This window comes from Diaphorina citri, unplaced genomic scaffold (assembly GCF_000475195.1).
Source record: "Diaphorina citri unplaced genomic scaffold, Diaci psyllid genome assembly version 1.1 scaffold311, whole genome shotgun sequence".
NCBI classification, from domain to species: domain Eukaryota; kingdom Metazoa; phylum Arthropoda; class Insecta; order Hemiptera; family Psyllidae; genus Diaphorina; species Diaphorina citri.
The window spans coordinates 276,842-297,627 of record NW_007377746.1 but is presented as its reverse complement, the minus strand read 5'-3'; the positions used below and the strand labels follow the sequence as shown (position 1 = coordinate 297,627).

At 37.1% G+C, this 20,786-nt stretch overlaps 5 protein-coding genes across 5 annotated transcripts in view; 3 read left to right on the top strand and 2 right to left on the bottom strand.

Annotated features, from left to right (window-relative positions):
* Positions 1-251: 251 nt before the first annotated feature.
* Positions 252-1,564, bottom strand: LOC113466676. The gene is made up of 4 exons (XM_026822278.1): positions 1,548-1,564; positions 1,403-1,502; positions 906-956; positions 252-628 (listed from the first exon to the last, which is right to left on the bottom strand). Exons 1-4 carry the CDS (start codon positions 1,562-1,564, stop codon positions 545-547), a joined length of 252 nt encoding a protein of 83 aa, XP_026678079.1. The 3' UTR covers positions 252-544.
* A 1,307-nt stretch (positions 1,565-2,871) lies between these two features.
* LOC103507400 (p53 and DNA damage-regulated protein 1) lies at positions 2,872-4,873 on the top strand. Its single transcript, XM_008471869.3, has 3 exons — positions 2,872-2,919; positions 3,110-3,386; positions 4,046-4,873. Exons 2-3 carry the CDS (start codon positions 3,161-3,163, stop codon positions 4,210-4,212), a joined length of 393 nt encoding a protein of 130 aa, XP_008470091.1. The 5' UTR covers positions 2,872-2,919; positions 3,110-3,160; the 3' UTR covers positions 4,213-4,873.
* A 2,530-nt stretch (positions 4,874-7,403) lies between these two features.
* Positions 7,404-17,283, top strand: LOC103507416 (mediator of RNA polymerase II transcription subunit 17-like). Its single transcript, XM_026822277.1, has 3 exons — positions 7,404-7,600; positions 15,053-15,220; positions 17,097-17,283. The coding sequence occupies exons 1-3, from the start codon at positions 7,518-7,520 to the stop codon at positions 17,281-17,283; spliced, it is 438 nt and encodes a 145-aa protein (XP_026678078.1). The 5' UTR covers positions 7,404-7,517.
* Positions 17,284-17,982: 699 nt separating this feature from the next.
* Positions 17,983-18,508, bottom strand: LOC103507415 (protein AE7-like 1). Its single transcript, XM_026822276.1, has 2 exons — positions 18,398-18,508; positions 17,983-18,128 (listed from the first exon to the last, which is right to left on the bottom strand). The coding sequence occupies exons 1-2, from the start codon at positions 18,504-18,506 to the stop codon at positions 17,983-17,985; spliced, it is 255 nt and encodes an 84-aa protein (XP_026678077.1). The 5' UTR covers positions 18,507-18,508.
* Positions 18,509-19,195: 687 nt separating this feature from the next.
* LOC103507402 (mediator of RNA polymerase II transcription subunit 17) overlaps positions 19,196-20,786 on the top strand; it is a gene marked incomplete in the record, with an annotated part of 26,945 nt that continues 25,354 nt past the window's right edge. The window contains 3 exon segments of the mRNA XM_026822282.1: positions 19,196-19,380; positions 19,828-19,995; positions 20,504-20,639. Coding sequence (XP_026678083.1) covers positions 19,298-19,380; positions 19,828-19,995; positions 20,504-20,639 — 387 coding nt within the window.

Sequence of the window (20,786 nt, the reverse complement as noted above, 5' to 3'; positions counted from 1 at the left end):
TTTTTTTCCTCCTCTAACTTTTTTACACTCCCTCCTTTCCTTCTCCTTTTTCCCCCATACTCTCTCTTTGACTCGCTCTCTCCTATTTTTCCCTTCTCACTCCCCCGTTCTCTTTTTCTTCCCACACCCTCTTCCCTTTTCCTCCCTCAATCGAAGAGAGAAGGAAGACAGGATAGGAGAAAGTCAGCCGTTCCGAGAACGAACATTATCCCACCAGGATAAAATCCGCCCCGGGCCGGAATCGAACCCGCGGCCTAGCACTTGGTGGGAAATTATTCTAAAAAAATATAATATATACCGACAACATTTTTTAAGGGAAAAACATTGTACATACAAATACATATATAAAAGTGTAAAATAACAAATAGGAAAATAATAATTATCTGATTCACAATTAATGCATTGTAAAATACTTCGATTTTATTCTTCTTTTTACACTTAAATAAATCATGGAAAATATAGGTACGTGAATATAGAATAAATTTTGTACTTACACTAAATTTCGAGAACATGAGTTTTGAATAAAGTGTGGCACACGAAGTGTTCAGGGGTAGAGCAGCTCAATATTGGGAGATTGCATTTTATAGATGATCATGTATTGGGAGTACACACACAGCCAGCAATAATACTGAAACATAACATAAGTTTTAGATTTTTAAAAAGTATTATTATTTTAGCTATCTATCCAAGAATCCAAGTACCAATTGAAAATATTTTACAAGAGTGAAAATACATCATCCTGATTTATGACTTTGTAACTACAATTATGTTGACCTAACTTTAAAACTAAACATAGCCTGAATTAAAACTCACACTCAGTCAAAGCCAACATTAAGAAGGTTTTGTATTTCTCTAATACCGAAGTATGGAGGTTAATCTTAATCATAATCACAAAATCAACTTACATTGTAGGCTGCCCAAAGCCAATAGATGATGGTAAAGAAGAACACTTGAATCTAGAACATACAAAACAAATGAGTTAACAATTTTACAGATTTTATTGATGGACATATTAAATTCACACAGGTAAAGTCCAAATTCCACTATTGAGTAGGCATGTAGTTGTAGGTACAGGTACAGGTACACATGTATGTCATGCTCCAACCAATCACAGTCAAAATATTCTTATTGGCATTTTCTTTTAAGGTACTATCCAAAAAATATCAAATCCTCAGAAAATGAAAGGCGAGTTAATGCAATGTCTGGTGGGAACTTGGTTTTCTATGTATTTTTTTATTTAATACACGGATATCGTATCCATTTTTATAAAACGCGAATGTTTTGCCTATCTAAATTACCTATCTAAGATCACATTTGTAATGTGATATCTACCTCAAGTTTAAACAAAAAAAAAAAAAATATTAAAACATTATTAATTGAAAACTACAATTAGAATACTCACATAAATATAGTAAGCATACATTAACCAAATGGGCCAAACTGTTTGGAAGAGTACAATGATGCCCATACCAATAAGCCATGGGGACAAACCAAATCCATACCTTAAATATTTTGTAAGAGCAACTCAACCTAAAATTGACACTCACTTGTTCAATGAAAACATTAACAGTAAGCAAGCATATGAAGAAGTCATTGCAACAACTGCAGCTAAAGCATCCTATCGAGCTAAATATCGTAGTGAACAGAAAACAGGCAGAGTTGAAAATAAGATTGCTGAAGAAAATGATAAAACTGGTATTGAACATAATATTCAAGATATCAATAACCTATTGAAAGCTATAACACATGAAAATTTTGATACTCTTGAGCAAATGATTAAAGGTGAAGAATTTGATATAAATATGAAGGACAATTATCTCTGGACCCCTCTAATGTGTGCCTGTCATAGAGGTGATATAGCTATTGTAGATCTGTTACTGAACAGAGGTGCTAATATCAATGTGATTGATACAGCAGGGAACACACCAGTGTCAATAGCCAAACAATGTAATCATCAAGACGTTTATGATCTGCTTGTGAAAAGACTAGATGGCGATGTCAGCATTACCAAAGGAAAACAGCACTGTCAAGAAAATCACAAAAGAAGCCCTAGTCATTCTGGGAGTAAAGAAACTCTCAACTTGGATACAAATGAAGATGTAATTAAACTCACTGAAAGCAAAGAATCAAAAGATCGAAACCAATCTAAAAACGATGGAGAAACTAGTAAACTTGATGACACAAAATTCGATTCCAATGAATATACACAAATAGCTAGTAATTCTATGAACACCCAAACTACCTTTGTTGAAAATGATATCAAGAACAACAAATCTGAGGAGCATGAGATCATATGGAAACTAGTAAACTTGATGACACAAAATTCGATTCCAATGAATATACACAAATAGCTAGTAATTCTATGAACACCCAAACTACCTTTGGTGAAAATGATATCAAGAACAACAAATCTGAGGAGCATGAGATCATATATATCAGTAGCAGTGATAGTGAAGTAGAACAAAGCACAACATATTGCCCTCTATGTGATATGAACGTCTTAGATGACAATTACAAGACTCACTTGCTTAGCACTGTACATCAGTTTTATAAACAACTTAAAGCTATGGAAAGCAATGAAGACAAACTTGTTAAACCTGTAGACTATGCAATACCCGAGGAGAACAAAGGATTCCAATTACTTCTCAAATCGGGATGGACCAAACAAAGTGGGCTGGGTAAAGACAAATCAGGCATTCGAGCCCCGATCAAAACTAAAATGAAAATCGATAGAAAAGGGATTGGCAAACAAAAGCAGCAACTTAATAATTTGCATAATGTTTTACCTGAACACAACGTAAAGTTTAATCCGAGATTGAGGAAAAAAATTGACAAGGATAAAGAATTGCTTTACAGAAATGAGTTGAGTGGAAGTTGAAACGATCTAAGTAGTTATTATCCTCATGGAACGTTACGCAGGTATACCGAAGAGTGCCCATTTAAATACGAAAGAACTATAAAAAAAGACCCTTTTTTAGCAATTCTATCACCGAATCTACACTTCTTAGAATATTTAATCCAAATACATTTGTGAACCCCATGTTCCAATTTTCAATGCATAGTACACCGAACAAAAAACTTTGAATTCCTTTATGATTTCCCATTGCAGACTCCCATAAGATCCAAAGTGAGTGATAGTTAATGAAAGGAATCAAATATCATGGAGGATCCGAAGAAAAGTCTTCAACATTTGACGCAAATCGAGGAACAAGCGGAGGAAATTTTGTGCAGTCAACAGGAGGTGGTTGCTCTCGATAAGAGAAGAAATGCCACACGGGAAGCTTTGCGTGCGATGACCAAAACGGAGAGCAAGAAAGTCTGGATGGCCCTGGGACCCTTGCTAGTGAAAGTAGACAAGACCAAAGCGGAGGCCATGCTTAAGAGAGGTAAGTCGAGCAAGCTTGGGTGTAGCTATCTGATAGTTTTCAAGAGTTCAGGGCGAATCAATTAAACATGAGTTTGTCTGTTTCTTTCACTATTACAAGAGCAAGAAAGTCTGGATGGCCCTGGGACCCTTGCTAGTGAAAGTAGACAAGACCAAAGCGGAGGCCATGCTTAAGAGAGGTAAGTCAAGCAAGCTTGGATGTAGCTATCTGATAGTTTTCAAAGAGTTCAGGGCGAATCAATTAAACATGAGTTTGTCTGTTTCTTTCACTATTACTATTCTCGAACGGTTTGTCTGATTGAGATTAAATTTGGTAGACATATTCAAGCCACAAAGGAAATTTACTCACTATAATTTGGACTATATCGAGCTTTCAGAGGCCCTGCAGGGCACTTTTTCTACAGCTCACTGAACTACTAGTTCAATTTATTGTGATGTACATTATTATGTTAAGGCGGTCTCTTCCTGATCATTAATGTGCCGCATCCATTTTAGTTTAGGACTATTGCACTGCCAAATTTGGACTATATCGAGCTTTCAGAGGCCCTGCAGGGCACTTTTTCTACAGCTCACTGAACTACTAGTTCAATTTATTGTGATGTACAAAAAGAAATTGTAAATAAACAAAGTTGGATTTACAAAAATTGTTTCGATTTTCAGATCAAGTGGTCGTGGATTGCGAAGTGAACAAGATTCGGAGCGACCTGAAAGTGAAGGTGAACAAATTGCGCGACATGGAGTATCAGTCCCCTGTGCCTGGCCTAATGTTGAAACCAATGGAACGAAATGAGATGAGCGCTATGAATCAAGTGCTGGGGTATAAGTGAGCGAATCAGTAGGTCTCAGATCTAAAGGTGCTTCTACAGAGTCTAAACAACTTTATATCGACATGGATCGACTGGAACCCATGTAAAGTAAAGCTGTGTCCACAAATAATCGACTCTGTCGATCGATGTCGGCTGAAACCGTACACTGTCTCAACAACATAAGATTCACCTCGTCGATCGACGGATGTGTGGACACAGCTTAAGAAAGAAAGATCAAAAGAGTTTGGCGGAATGAGGGGGGAAAAAAGGTCATGGTGTGGTTGTTTCGTGCGGTGTCGATCGACCATCGTTTAGTTAGACGTTGCGCTGCGCTGGTTGCTTTAAAATTAAAAAGAAAAAAAAAAAGCAAAGAAAACTGAATCGATTTGAACCCAAACTGACTTCTTTGAAGAATTGGTGTACGGTTCTATTTCTATGGATATCCAGATATCCAGTCACAAATTCTCTGGCTCCAAGCTACTCTACCCAGACTTTCAATGATTTATCTGTGAATCTGAGTTTATTCTTGTACTTAAATGACCACTGTTTCAGTATTCGAAATCTTTTTAATTTTGTAAAATGCCTTGTGATTCAGCACAGAATTCCTTGTTTTATAATTATGAACAAGTATTTTGAATCTATTTCTATTTTTTTAACCAATAAAATTAGTTTGAAAAACACATCCTTCGTCATGTCTTTTTTGATTTTTTTAGTACGATCTTTAATTCTTTAGTCAGATCGTTCGGTCATTTTTATGCCGGTTTAGGGCGATCTCTTTTAGTGGTATGGAAACAATCTTTGGTTTTCTGCTTGTCAACAGAGTATTTTGAATCTATTTCTATTTTTTTAACCAATAAAATTAGTTTGAAAAACACATCCTTCGTCATGTCTTTTTTGATTTTTTTAGTCCGATCTTTAATTCTTTAGTCAGACCGTTCGGTCATTTTTATGCCGGTTTAGGGCGATCTCTTTTCGTGGTATGGAAACAATCTTTGGTTTTCTGCTTGTCGACAACGAGCTCCTTTGTATAAAAATCTCAATTGCCACGCATTCCATGTTGATTTCTGACTGAAGATTAATTACTTGAAAAATGAAATGGTTTTATCTCTACCTGTTACTTGGCATTTCGAGTCAATCATGCACGGCCCAGTCTGATCTGGACAAGAAGAAAGATGTCTTTTTTGATTTTTTTAGTCCGATCTTTAATTCTTTAGTCAGACCGTTCGGTCATTTTTATGCCGGTTTAGGGCGATCTCTTTTAGTGGTATGGAAACAATCTTTGGTTTTCTGCTTGTCGACAGCGAGCTCCTTTGTATAAAAAATCTCAATTGCCACGCATTTCATGTTGATTTCTGACTGAAGATTAATTACTTGAAAAATGAAATGGTTTTATCTCTACCTGGTAATTGGCATTTCGAGTCAATCATGCACGGCCCAGTCTGATCTGGACAAGAGGAAAACCGGAGAGATTGCAAGCGTGCATCAGACCTGTCCGGATATTAATAGCATTGGTATGTGTAGAAAGAAAACGCAAATTTCATTTTTGGTAGTTAGGTGCCTATGCCAAATTAAGCTCCACTTCTTGTGAGATTTCTTTGGAAATTCTTTGCTTGTTCATAAAAACAAAGGGAGTAGCAGCTATCATCAAGCTCGGTAAAAAAGTTAGGTGCCTATGCCAAATTAAGCTCCACTTCTTGTGAGATTTCTTTGGAAATTCTTTGCTTGTTCATAAAAACAAAGGGAGTAGCTATCATCAAGCTCGGTAAAAAAAAAATCTTGTACCTGAGTAGGTATGCACTTATACGTCTAATTTCCCCCCTCCCCCTTGATTTTCCCATTATTTCGTTCAGGAAATGAACCAAGCGATAAAACGTCTCAAGATATGGTCCGTTCTGAACTCTTGACCGACTATGAACACCCTTCTGAAACCAACATCGCAGCCGGACTAACCATCTCAGACATGAATAACCAACTACCCCCCCAAGCTACGCTTCCACTAACCGAAGTAGCCTAATGTTGAAACCAATGGAACGAAATGAGATGAGCGCTATGAATCAAGTGCTGGGGTATAAGTGAGCGAATCAGTAGGTCTCAGAAAAAGATCTAAAGGTGCTTCTACAGAGTCTAAACAACTTTATATCGACATGGATCGACTGGAATCCATGTAGAGTAAAGCTGTGTCCACAAATAATCGACTCCGTCGATCGATGTCGGCTGAAACCGTACACTGCCTCAACAACGTAGATTCACCTCGTCGATCGACGGATGTGTGGACACAGCTTAAGAAAGAAAGATCAGAGGGGGAAAAAAGGTTATGGTGTGGTTGTTTCGTGCGGTGTCGATCGAACATCGTTTAGTTAGACGTTGCGCTGCGCTGGTTGCTTTAAAATTAAAAAAAAAAGCAAAGAAAACTGAATCGATTTGAACCCAAACTGACTTCTTTGAAGAATTTGGTGTACGGTTCTATTTCTATGGTTATCCAGATATCACGGATGTGTGGACACAGCTTAAGAAAGAAAGATCAAAAGAGTTTGGCGGAATGAGGGGGGAAAAAAGGTCATGGTGTGGTTGTTTCGCGCGGTGTCGATCGACCATCGTTTAGTTAGACGTTGCGCTGCGCTGGTTGCTTAAAATTAAAAAGAAAAAAAAGCAAAGAAAACTGAATCGATTTGAACCCAAACTGACTTCTTTGAAGAATTGGTGTACGGTTCTATTTCTATGGTTATCCAGATATTCAGTCACAAAGTCTCTGGCTCCAAGCTACTCTACCCAGACTTTCAAAGATTAACTTCACAAGTCTTATCTCTTATCAGGATTTTCATTTTGTATTTAGTTTATTTTTAAAAACTCCCGCCACATAAAATGATAACCCAACAGAATTCCCCTTTTTAGGAAGTACCCCCATTTAATTCCTCCAGATTACTCCAGAATTCCAAAAATCAGCGAGTAAAAGGCAGGGCGTAAAAATAAATTATTCAGCCCTACAAAATCATTAATGATGGTGAGATTATCCTATTATCTATATATTATAAAAGTTCAATTCATAAAATTATCTAAATAAAGCTTTTTATTTGAAGGAACTCATCTGCAGTTCTAATCCGCTGCGATACTTGCTAAGAGAGAACCTAGCGTCCCCTTCTGCCAAAACCTCATTAACACACCCTGAGCTTTTGCTAGCTTCACATCATCAATTTGTAAACAAAACTGAAAGCTCAAGCTCAAAAGTGAAAAGTGGAAATCGGAAAAGTTTGCGAGCTAGGCTATTTCTTTTTTTTTATGTTAATGTCCCATTTTCGAATGAATTAGGACAGATATATTCTTTTAAAATGAGTGTCAACATATCTGTGGAGGCTCCTGTTGAAAATATCATCCAGGAAATCAGTTATGATGGACAGGAGATCTATCAACTGTAAGTATCTAGAAGACAGGGATCCTACGTGGAATAGTACCCAAATCTCTAATATCTATTTGAAGTATTTGTTAAATCATAAGAAAGCTTCAGATACTGCATCCAGAAATTATACTAGAATTTTCAGAGGTTAACAAACACTTCAACACTACATCAACTATTGCGTGAGGTAGGTCCCTAGCAGTTATACAATGACGGTGACTCGTATTATGAAAAAAAAAAAAAATGTTTGGTCAATTTTTTCTGTGTAAGGAGTGATAATACTTTCATGGTATGCACGAAAGAAGCTCTTGAGAGTTTTGTGTTTTCTAAAATAAAAATCTAAATCGTGAATAATTTGTCGTGACGCTGAGAGCCTTCTCACATTTTTTGTGAACATCACAGTATTTCTAAGAGCCTCCTTTACTAATTATCCCTACTCTGTCAATTTTCTTTTTACACTGGTAATGCCGCCAGTGGTTGGTACTCGATTAAAGTAGCTATTCAATTGTCCTCACAAGGCACTCCATATTCCAAGCACAGAGCTGAGAAAACTCCGACCCTACTAGGAATCAAACCCGGAACTTCATTACCCACTTGTTCACGGAGGTGATTATCTTGTATCCTCTTGTTCCGATTCCAGGTTCATCATAAGAACACGCACCATCCGTTCCCCCACCCCTCTTCTGGACCCATAGGACCCTCTAAGAGACGATGTATAGCAGGACCTACCGGGGCAGATCGATATGAACTACTCGAACTTACTAAGAGGTGAGTCAATTGAAGATCAATCTCTCGACAGCGGCCTAGACCTGTCTCGGTGGTGAAGTGGTCAGGACGCTCGTCTGGTGAACAGAAAGGCGTGGGTTCAGTCCCCGCCAAGATATGAAATTTTGCCTTCAATATAACTAGTTAGATTTGCACTGGAACCTGTCTAATTGGGAATCCAAGGAACTTTCCCACTCATCCAGGTTACAAATGAGGGGGCTACGATTTTTGCCCCGTTTAGACGGGTCCCACGTTGACTGGTTCGACTGTATTTGATGTATTTTTCAAAAATAAGTAGTTGTGATTATGAGTATTAAGAATCGGGTAGGTATGGTTCGATGAAGAAGTAGAAGGGGTTTGATGATTAGAAGAGGAGGAGGAGGAGGAGGAGGAGGTGAGTGTTATTAAGTTATCCGGGTTCCTGCATTGTTGGGAAAATTTGACTCGAGTCGAAAGGTGGAATCTAATGTAGGGATTGGAAAGCCAGTGGGAGACTTGGTAAGATCATCATCTAAAGACGCAACATTGATGATATCAGAGCTGAAATCAAAGTTAGAAGATGAGGAAGAAGTGTTATTAGGACTAGAGGCAACAACAGTGCGCGGGGGAGGAATGGGGAGGTCGGGAAGATGATCAGGTACGTGAGAAGAAGATGAGTAAATGCATTCCTGGAAAGCTGAAAGAGAGACAACATTGGGTGGACTAGAAATATTATTAGTTGTAGAACTCATTTGAGAGAGAAAATCAATGAGCTTAGAAGCAAACAACTTCTTACCAGACATATTGAAATGTAAACCATGGCGGGTATAATGCCTATTAGCTTTAGCACATTTAGTAAAATCAAATACATGAAAATTATTAGAGTCACGAGACCTACAAGCAAGACCGGAGTTAGACTCACAGATATTGGTATTCAGATAGGCCTTTCGGTCGTACCTGAAAGGAATAAGATTAAAAATGACATTAGAGTTTACAAACAGGGGCTGTAAAGATTGTGTACGGAAAAAAAGAGCAGATGCAGGAGATAGATTCTCGACATCATTGGTTCCTGCTATAATAATAATGGCGTCATTTTTAGTGAAATCCTGACATAGAGTAGGTATACATTGTATTACTTTATTGTAGGTTGCTCCGGGATAAACCTTAGACAATACTTCACATGTTGAGGGTAGAGACTTCTTGAGTAGCAACGAAAGGTCACGCCCCATGCTGTCGGAGAAAATGTAGAGCCTTCGGAAGGGGAAGGGTTGATTCCGAATATGATGCTGGACACGGGATGTAGAAGGAACGCCGCCACTTGGGAGCCTAGAGCTGAGGTCCTGAACCATACCAGAGAGTTCCTCGACTCTCCTCTCGAGAGACTGATTCCGGATCTCAACTTGATTGAACTTGTCCATCCACCTGGTATCAAGGGCAGTAAGTGCAGAAGACATGTCCTCCACCTTCGATAGAAGAGACTGGTTTTGGATCTCCAGCTGGTTCAGTTTGTCCATCAATAACGACAAGTCGACCGAACAAGGGGTGCCCGGAACGGCTGTAGAACAACTAGAAACATTGCGTTTAGGTGTACCCGGGGTTTTCTTGGGCGGATTAGAAAGACGAGATTTAGCGGAAGAAGTTTGAGTTTGAAAATCTTTTTGTTTTTGTTTGGTTACGACACTACGACAAGGTATACTATTATTATGACTAGTAATATTGGAAGACTTTCTGTGACGCGATATAGAATACATGGCTCATGAAAGACACGAAAAAAAGAGTGTATATTATGAAAGACAGAGGTAAAGTTGACAGTGGTAGCGACAGGTCATAAATTTATTTTATTACATAGGAGGTAGGTAGATATGTACACACAATTATATAAGCACTTGGGTACCGTTATAAATCTACTTGGATAATCGAAAGATAGGGGGATTATAGTTTCGAGTTTATAGATAAATAGGTAAACAGATATAGCACGTGTAGAAATTTAGAAAAAAATAGGAAATTAAGTTAACAAAAAGTTAATGTTAAAAATATGTTTAACGGTTCAAAAGATAGGACAATTTTCGAGAAAAAACACAAAATTACACTTATAGTGATACAAAATACACAAGACTAGAAAAATTAATTAATCACAGAAAATTTTTGTCACATACATTTACATGGGCTAACGTTCGGCTGAAGGTCTAAGTGACCTGACATTTTTAATGTCAATAGTTCGGCTGAAGGTCTAATGAAAAAAAAAAAATTGAAACCGTCTAATGAAAAAAAAAAAGTTATTTTTCCAATAAATATATCATACATAAATTTAATATTTAAGCACGATGAAACACTCCAATCCCGTTTGAACACGGGAAAAGGCGAAAAAGAAAATTTTTGTAGTCTTAGTGCCCGAGTGGGTATCACTCTAGGCTTTTAACCCCGCCGGTTCGATTCCCGGCGGGGTTAAAAAAACAGTAACGCAACTAGAAAAGACGTAACAGAAGAAGAATTTTATTGAAATAACATACAGAAAATCGTTCCTGAAAAGTACTAATGGGTACTTATACATATAGGAACAAAAAAAAAGACGATCTTTAAATTACATTCCTCTTTTTCTCCTTTCAGTGATGATCCCCCTCTGGGCGTTTTCCCTGGGGCGCATTATCTTCGCGGAGGGTCACATGGTAATTCCCTATCGGAACATCACCACGTTTGCAATCGCCCTAGTCATTCCCCTGGCCATAGGCTACGCTATTCAACGCAAGCTGCCCCGCCTTTCGCATCTTATGGTGCGAATCCTGAAGCCCTTCTCCGGGTCTTTGATTGTGTTCATCGTCATCTTTGCCGTGTACACCAATCTGTACTTGTTCAAGCTGTTCACTTGGAAGGTAAGCTAGCAAATCGCCTGAGGCGCATTTTTTCAATACGCTTTCTCATGGTGCCAATCCTCAAGCCTTTGTCCGGGTCTTTAATTGTGTTCATCGTCATCAACGACAAGTCGACCGAACAAGGGGTGCCCGGAACGGCTGTAGAACAACTAGAAACATTGCGTTTAGGTGTACCCGGGGTTTTCTTGGACGGATTAGAAAGACGAGATTTAGCGGAAGAAGTTTGAGTTTGAAAATCAAAGTAAAAAAAACGTTAATAGAAAATTATTATATGTATAAAAAATATAAAAAACTATAATACATATTAATAAATAAAATTGATATAAAATTATAAACAATAGTAAGTAGTCAAGTTTAATTTATTGAAGCAGACCAAAATCAGTCAGTACAAATTGTATACTTACATAAGCAAAAATGAATTCCCATTTACTTACCTAGCTGTCATACAAGTCTATAAAGAATTCAACCAGTGCAAAGAAACAGCCAGATACATTGAGAGAAATCTTACCCAGCATCCAAATTAACACGTGAGATTCCAAATTGGAAACTATCTCGAGAACGGTAAGAGCTAGAGACTTGAAATTTGGTATGTAGCTGTCAAATGTGACAAGGATGCGACACCAGTTTTTAGTGTCAAAACACGTTTTGAGGTCCCTAGAGCCTAAATCCAAAGTTTCAGCCATTGGTCCGTGTGTGTGTCTGTCTGTCTGTGTGTGTGTGTCTGTCTGTAAACAACAACGGTTGGCGGCATTTTACCGCTTTTTGGCGGTTTTCGCTGTAATTTAATAATATCTCGGGAACGGTATAGGCTAGAGACTTGAAAGTAGTTCACAAATGTGACAAGGTGCAACACAAAACGTTTGGTTGAGATGGTTGCTGCGCTTGGCGGTATTTTGACCGCTTTTGGACAGATTTCGACCGTTTTTTTTGGCCAAAACCGTTTGGTTGAGATGGTTGCTGCGCTTGGCGGTATTTTGACCGCTTTTGGATAGATTTCGACCGTTTTTTGGCGGTTTTCAGGTATAGCGACAAAATGGTTTGAGATATTGTAAAAGTTAGGGTAAAAGAACGTGCTAAGAAGATCAAACCAAGAAAGTTTTGGATAGATTTCGACCGTTTTTTGGCGGTTTTCAGCTATAGCGACAAAATGGTTTGAGATATTGTAAAAGTTAGGGTAAAAGAACGTGCTAAGAAGATCAAACCAAGAAAAGGCACTTCTCTTCGACGAGACCTTTCTGGAGACACCTTAATCATCTTCCCACCATTTGTAGAATGGGCTGTAGGCGTGATTAATTGAATCGGGTGAAAACAAAAAAAAAAAAAAGAATTTTTTTGTGATTTTCAAGATTTTTGAGCCTATCAGAAAACCGGTTAAACAAATCGTAGAAAGTTCGTGTTACTTTAGAAATCTGAGAAAAAAATCTGAAAGAAGGTGTAGAGATTAGGTGGAATACCTATTTCCAACTCCGTCGTTGGAGCTTGGAGCGTCTTTTCCTTGAAGGGTTAAACAAATCGTAGAAAGTTCGGGTTACTTTAGAAATCTGAGAAAAAAATCTGAAAGAAGGTGTAGAGATTAGGTGGAATACCTATTTCCAGCTCCGTCGTTGGAGCTTGGAGCGTCTTTTCCCTGAAGATCTGAGAAAAAAATCTGAAAGAAGGTGTAGAGATTAGGTGGAATACCTATTTCCAACTCCGTCGTTGGAGCTTGGAGCGTCTTTTCCCTGAAAAATAGGTATCATTTTTCACATATGAGCTCGAGACCAAGTTGCTTGTTCGGGCAATACGGGTTTGTTCCGACACAAAATCGAGGATGAAAGTATAATGGTTAGAAAGCTGGGAAAAAAAGCTATAAGAAAATGTAGAGTTTAGGTGGATTATCTCTTTCCAACCTCCCCGTTGGAGCGTCTTTCCCCTGAGCAATAGGTATCATTTTTCACATATGAGCTCGGGACTAAGTTCCTTGTTCGGGCCATACGGGATCGTTCCGACACGAAATCGGGAATGAAAGTATATTGGTTAGAAAGCTGGGAAAAAAAGCTATAAGAAAATGTAGAGTTTAGGTGGATTATCTCTTTTCAACCTCCCCGTTAGAGCGTCTTTTCCTTGAATAATAGGTATCAATTTTCACATATTAGCTCGGGACTAATTTCGTTGGTAGGCCTATACGGGATCGTTCCGACACGAAATCGAGGATGAAAGTATATTGGTTAGAAAGCTGGGAAAAAAAGCTATAAGAAAATGTAGAGTTTAGGTGGATTATCTCTTTCCAACCTCCCCGTTGGAGCGTCTTTTCCCTGAAAAATAGGTATCATTTTTCACATATGAGCTCGGGACTAAGTTCCTTGTTCGGGCTATACGGGTTTGTTCCGACAAGAAATCGGGGATGGTATCAATTTTCACATATTAGCTCAGGACTAATTTCGTTGGTAGGGCTATACGGGTTTCTAGCTTCACATCACACGAGAAAATTCTCAAATCCAAGAAAAAGTTCAAGGATAACTTTTCCGCGAAAGAGATATATTTTTTGCTGAATCAGAATTTTCCGCAATGTTCAGTAAGAAATTTATTTATAGGTAGTACTCTAGTAAGGACGCCACAAGATTTGCACAAAAAGAACTTTTGAAATTATGTTATAGACTTAAGGTAGGTACAGAGATGGATTTAAAATTTAAACCATACGGATCAACAATATAATGGATTTCGTCCCACAGAGTCTCGAAAAAAATTCCATCTCAGGACAAGAAGATCACGGGACGTCATTACAAGCAATGGTACCTTCCAAGATTTCTAGCTTCACATCACACGAGAAAATTCTCAAATCCAAGAAAAAGTTCAAGGATAACTTTTCCGCGAAAGATACGAGAGACATGGAAGAAGAATTATCGGAGAAGACGAAATGTGATTCAACTGCGGGAGTAACTTGTCATTGTGTTGAGGATAGTATTGATGATGATCAGGAGAATCGTGATGCTAAGAGTAATCTCGAAACGAATCCTAAGAAAGTAATAAACACCAATGGGAAACTAGGTTCATTCAACGCAGACACAACTATCACTGAAGAAAGTACTACGAGTTGCGTTCCCGCGACTAAACCAACCACAAACTGTGACGACGAGCATATTCTAACCCGCGAAAGATACGAGAGACATGGAAGAATTATCGGAGAAGACGAAATGTGATTCAACTGCGGGAGTAACTTGTCATTGTGTTGAGGACAGTATTGATGATGATCAGGAGAATCGTGATGCTAAAAGTAATCTCGAAACGAATCCTAAGAAAGTAATAAACACCAATGGGAAACTAGGTCTAAGTTCATTCAACTCAGACACAACTGTCACTGAAGAAGGTACTACGAGTTGCGTTCCCGTGACTAAACCAACCACAAACTGTGACGACGAGCATATTCTAAAAACGATCCCACCCTGTGTTTACCAGGACGAGAGGGACACCAGAAAACGACTGATTGGTAGGAAAAAGTCGTCGGATTTCGAAGGATCCACCACGAGCCCGAGTGTTACGCCTTGCGGTGTTCCGGTAACCAAACCTCCGAAAGAACGCGTCACTGAACATATATTAACAACTGAAAAGTCTGAAAACCCTTTTACTCCATGTCTGAGAAACGATGAGGATGATGACGTCCATGTTGCCAATGGAAATGAAATGAAGGCGAAAGAAAGCTGTGTACATATAGGAACACTCCTTAAGCAAGTATCTTCCCTCTTATAAAAGGATTTTTGTAATGTCCCATTGACGCGCCTTATGCACAACTACCATAAGTTTGATCAAGTACCCACCTACCTACTTACTAAGTAGTATTTTTTTATTATTTTATGCTCACATATTATTCTTCTTTCAGACCTCTGTCTATGTCAGAGAACTTGGCAAAGTTGGCACAGAAAATAGATTTCTCCAAGTCCGATTCTGATGATTTGAATGCGGACATTACAGAAATAGATAAAACAGAAGATGAAGTCAAAGACACTTCAGGATTGTGGCCTTGGGATTCCATCAAAACTAAACTCAGGTACATAATACATTAAACAGGTACTTAAACACGAGACCATCACACTGATGTATGGCAGAAAGAAATAGATATCCTTTCTCTTGGAGGGTTTCAGCAGTTGTGTTATGCCAGCAGGAGCAAACAGCAGCAGCAATTTGTGAAGCTTGAAGATGGAGGGAGCGAGGGAGCCCCTCTGAAACATGTAGGCAGTTAATTTACTAATAAACCATAATTTTTGAAGTTCTGTAAAATATTGATACAATTTTGGTTCTCCTTTTCAAGATATCCTTTCTTTATTCTGCCATCACCATTCGGCTACAGCTAAAACTGCTACAACAACAATATAGGTACTTGAAGATGTATTTCAATTTTCATTCCCTTGGACTTAATTTGAGATTTTTCTAGTCTATTTTGAAGCTTGAACAATAAAAATGTGTATGACAAAAAGGATGTTATAGCCTCTTGTTGGTAGTTATTGTAACATAACACATATACCTGATATGTGTTTTGTATGGTTTACAGGAATGCAATGACTGAAGTGTGTGTTTTAACTGACGTTCTAACCATTGCAAAACAGAAGCAGTACCTCATCTTGGATCCTGTACCACAAGAACTTCCAGAACCCAAACCCATGGCACAGATATATGCTAGGAAAAAGGTAAAATCACAACACTGTCTCTTCAGATGGTTCAATAACTTAATGTTGACTCTACATTAGCAAAGTTGACAAATTTTTTATGAGGTTAACATGAGACTATGTAAAATAAATCCAGGATTAAATTATTTTATCATAAAATGACAGTAAAGATTATTGTTATCTTATTTTTAATTTCTCCAATAATATGGTAAATTTATTTATTTTTCCCTTTTTTACTTTATTTTTTACTTTATTGCCTTAAGAAGGGACTTTTACCAAAACTACAAGCAATCCCACAATAAAATTATTAATAATAAAAAAAAAAAACTTGAATCTTTGGTCAATCTTCTGTATTGACTGGAATTCGAACCTCTACATACCATTAAGTCGGGACGCAGGATAAAATCCGCCCCGGGCGGGAATCGAACCCGCGGCCTAGCGCTTACAAGGCAGACGCGCTACCAACCAAGCTAACTAGGTTGGGACATTGGATGAATTGATTTGAAATTACCTACCAATATTTTTTTATTTCCTTAGTCTGGCTGGGGGACTCTCAAACAGAGAGAATACCAGCCTGAAATTTCGCTTTCTAAAGAAATAACAAAGGTTGAGTGTGAAGAGCATCCACTCGTAAAAATTTTGTAGCCAAACTATTTTTAATTATTATTATCTTTTTTTTTCTCCTAGTACTTACTATATTTTGTAACTTAACTGTTTTTATGTACCAATTTTATGTAATAAAATGGGGATCAGTACTGCCATAAACTTATTTAAAAAAAAAAAAAAAAAAACCGAATGAGATGTATTTTTCCTTTCGGGAAACGGAATTGATTCCGATGGCGCGCCATCGAGGATTTCCTATGGTTTAGTACTTACAGGCGCCTTTTCAGTTTCCAAAAGGGAACCAGCCTAGTTAGCTTGGTTGGTAGCTCGTCTACCTGGTAAGCGCTAGGCCACAGGTTCGATTCACGCCCGGGGCAGATTTTATCCTGAATAGATTCGTTGCTTTCTCCTATCCTGTCTTCCTTCTCTCTTCGATCTCGGGACGATAACAACTTAGCAATTACAGTCCCTCTATCAAACCTAAAAAAAAAAAAAAGTTTTCAAAAGAACCGGTTCTGTTTCCAAAAGGAAAATACAGCCAGCATAGGTGAAGCTTGAACAATAAAAATGTGTATGACAAAAAGCAATCATCTTATAGCCTCTTGTTGGTAGTTATTGTACCTCATATACCTGATACGTGTTTTGTATGGTTTACAGGAATGCAATGACTGAAGTGTGTGTTTTAACTGATGTTCTAACCATTGCAAAACAGAAACAATACCTCATCTTGGATCCTGTACCACAAGAACTTCCTGAACCCAAACCCATGGCACAGATATATGCTAGGAAAAAGGTAAAATCACAACACTGTCTCTTCACAGATGGTTCAATAACTCAATGTTGACTTTACATTAGCAAAGTTGACAAATTTTTTATGAGCTTAACATGAGACTATGTAAAATAAATCCAGGATTAAATTATTTTATCATAAAATGACAGTGAAGATTATTGTTATTTTATTTTTAATTTCTTCAATAATATGGTAAATTTGTTTATTTTTCCTTTTTTTTTATTTTTTATACTTTATTACCTTAAGAAGGGACTTTTACTAAAACTACAAGCAATCACACAATAAAATTATTAATACAAAAAAAACTTGAATCTTTGGTCAATCTTCTGTATTGACTGGAATTCGAACCTCTACTACATACCATTAAGTCGGGACCCTCAGGCAATACAAAGGATTTTATCCTCATTCATTTGATAATATAATTTAACCACATAATAAAAGAGGTTTTATTCCACTTTTTACTTTCTATTACCCTTACATATAGGCAACCTATACAAGGTAATGAGAAAGTATTGCAATCGGTCCAAATTTTTAGGTATAAGTTTAGTATAGGGTAGGTAGGTATGTATGCCTTGGTTGAGTAAGGTTCTGGTTCAATCTCAGGCAATACAAGGGATTTTATCCTCATTCATTTGATAATATAATTTAACCACATAGTAAAATAATTCTAGGTAATGGTTTGTTCTGAAATTAAAATTTAATAGGCATCAAACTCACATCCTAGAGGTTTTATTCCACTTTTCAGGTATAAGTTTAGTATAGGGTAGGTATATTCATTTGGTTTGGTTTAATATCTGGGTAGAAAAAATGGAAAATTACCTTGACACCTTCTTCATAGACAACATTTAAATCTTCTAAGGTGGCTGGTTTTTCAGGATCTTTGATATTTTTAATGCAATCTGAAAAAAATTCGCAATAATAATACAATTAGGTAATAAATACAGGGAAGTATAAAAGAGATACAGACTATTAAAGACTTTGGTATATAATTGATTGGATCTAGCTTTCAACAAAATTGAATACTATCCAGAATAACAACACTCCAATTCTCCAATCCTAATATCTTCTGTTGGAATTTCCTCTGGGAAGAAGAGAAGGCCCTTTTGTGTTGTTGTAAAAGATTGGCTGCTTACATAATCATGATAGCAATAAGTAACAATTACATTACCATAGATTGTTTCTCGCAGCTCTTGTTTTTTGGCTTCATACTCGGGATCTCCACTTAGTAGCTCAGGAACAACAGGTTTTGATAGAGTATTGATGCTGCTAATAATCATGATAGCAATAAGTAACAATTACATTACCATAGATTGTTTCTCGCAGCTCTTGTTTTTTGGCTTCATACTCGGGATCTCCATTTAGTAGCTCAGGAACAACAGGTTTTGAGAGAGTATTGATGCTGCTGTTATCTTCAAATATTTTCTTAGTTTTATTTATTAACAAGTTGAACATTATTATTGCCAAGAACATTGGATATGATGGAAACCAAAGGGAGTTTATTTTCCTTCAATATTGCAGTCCCTGAACAGGTAATACAGTATTAACTAGAAATGAAATTTGTTAAAAGAAATAGACAAACACTTCACAAGTCTTATCTCTTATCAGGAATTTCATTTTGTATTTGGTTTATTTTTAAAAACTCCCGCCACCCAACAGAATTCCGCTTTTTAGGAAGTCCCCCGTTTAATTCCTCCAGATTACTCCAGAATTCCAAAAATCAGCGAGTAAAAGACAGGGCGTTAAAATAAATTATTCAGCCCTAAAAAATCATTAATTCCTATTATATATAGATTATAAAAGTTCAATTCATAAAATTATCTAAATAAAGCTTTTTATTTGAAGGAACTCATCTGCAGCTCTAATCCGCTGCGATACTTATTAAGAGAGTCCCTTTCTGCCAAAACCTCATTGAGCTTTTGCTAGCTTCACATCATCAATTTGTAAACAATGTAAACAAAACTGAAAGCTCAAAAGTGGAAATCGGAAAAGTTTGCGGATTTGGCTATTTCTTTTATTTTATGTTAATGTCCCATTTTCGAATGAATTAGGACAGATATATTCTTTTAAAATGAGTGTCAACATATCTGTGGAGGCTCCTGTTGAAAACATCATCCAGGAAATCAGTTATGATGGACAGGAAATCTATCAACTGTAAGTATCTAGAAGACAGGGATTCTACGTGGAATAGTACCCAAATCTCTAATATCTATTTGAAGTATTTGTTAAATCAGAAGAAAGCTTCAGATACTGCATCCAGAAATCATCCTAGAATTCTCAGAGGTTAACAAACACTTCAACATAAAGCTGTATCCAACTGTCCACACATATAAACAACCCTGTCAATTGATCGTTGACGTGAAGGGGTGAATATGTTGTCATGGCAGTGAACAATTTCAATCAACGTTGATTGATGATTGATCAAAGGTCAATCAATGGCATCAATGGTTTCGACTATGTGTGGATGCAGCTTAGACCCAGGTGTAAGGAAACACAATAATTACTTCAACCCTAATAAGTTTGATCAAGTACCCACCTACCGACTTACTAAGTAACCTATTTTTTTTATTATTTTATGCTCACATATTATTCTTCTTTCAGACCTCTGTCTATGTCAGAGAATTTGGCAAAGTTGGCACAGAAAATAGATTTCTCCAAGTCCGATTCTGATGATTTGAATGCAGACATTACAGAAATAGATAAAACAGAAGATGAAGTCAAAGACACTTCAGGATTGTGGCCTTGGGATTCCATCAAAACTAAACTCAGGTACATAAAACATTAGACAGGTACTTAAACAAGAGACCATCACACTGGTGTATGGCAGAAAGAAAAAGATATCTTTTCTCTTGGAGGGTTTCAGCAGTTGTGTTGTGCCAACAGGAGCAAACAGCAGCAGAAATTTGTGAAGCTTGAAGATGGAGGGATCCCCTCCAAAACATGTAGGCAGTTATTTTACTAATAAACCATATTTTTTGAAGTTCTGTAAAATTTTGATACAATTTTATTTTGGTTCTCCTTTTCAAGATATCCTTTCTTTATTCTGCCATCACGATTTAGCTACAGCTAAAACTGCTACAACAACAACAACATAGGTACTTGAAGATGTATTTCAATTTTCATTCCCTTGAACTTAATTTGAGAATTTGAGTTTTTTCTAGTCTATTTTGAAGCTTGAACAATAAAAATGTGTATGACAAAAAGCAATCATCTTATAGCCTCTTGTTGGTAGTTATTGTACCTCATATACCTGATACGTGTTTTGTATGGTTTACAGGAATGCAATGACTGAAGTGTGTGTTTTAACTGATGTTCTAACCATTGCAAAACAGAAACAATACCTCATCTTGGATCCTGTACCACAAGAACTTCCTGAACCCAAACCCATGGCACAGATATATGCTAGGAAAAAGGTAAAATCACAACACTGTCTCTTCACAGATGGTTCAATAACTCAATGTTGACTTTACATTAGCAAAGTTGACAAATTTTTTATGAGCTTAACATGAGACTATGTAAAATAAATCCAGGATTAAATTATTTTATCATAAAATGACAGT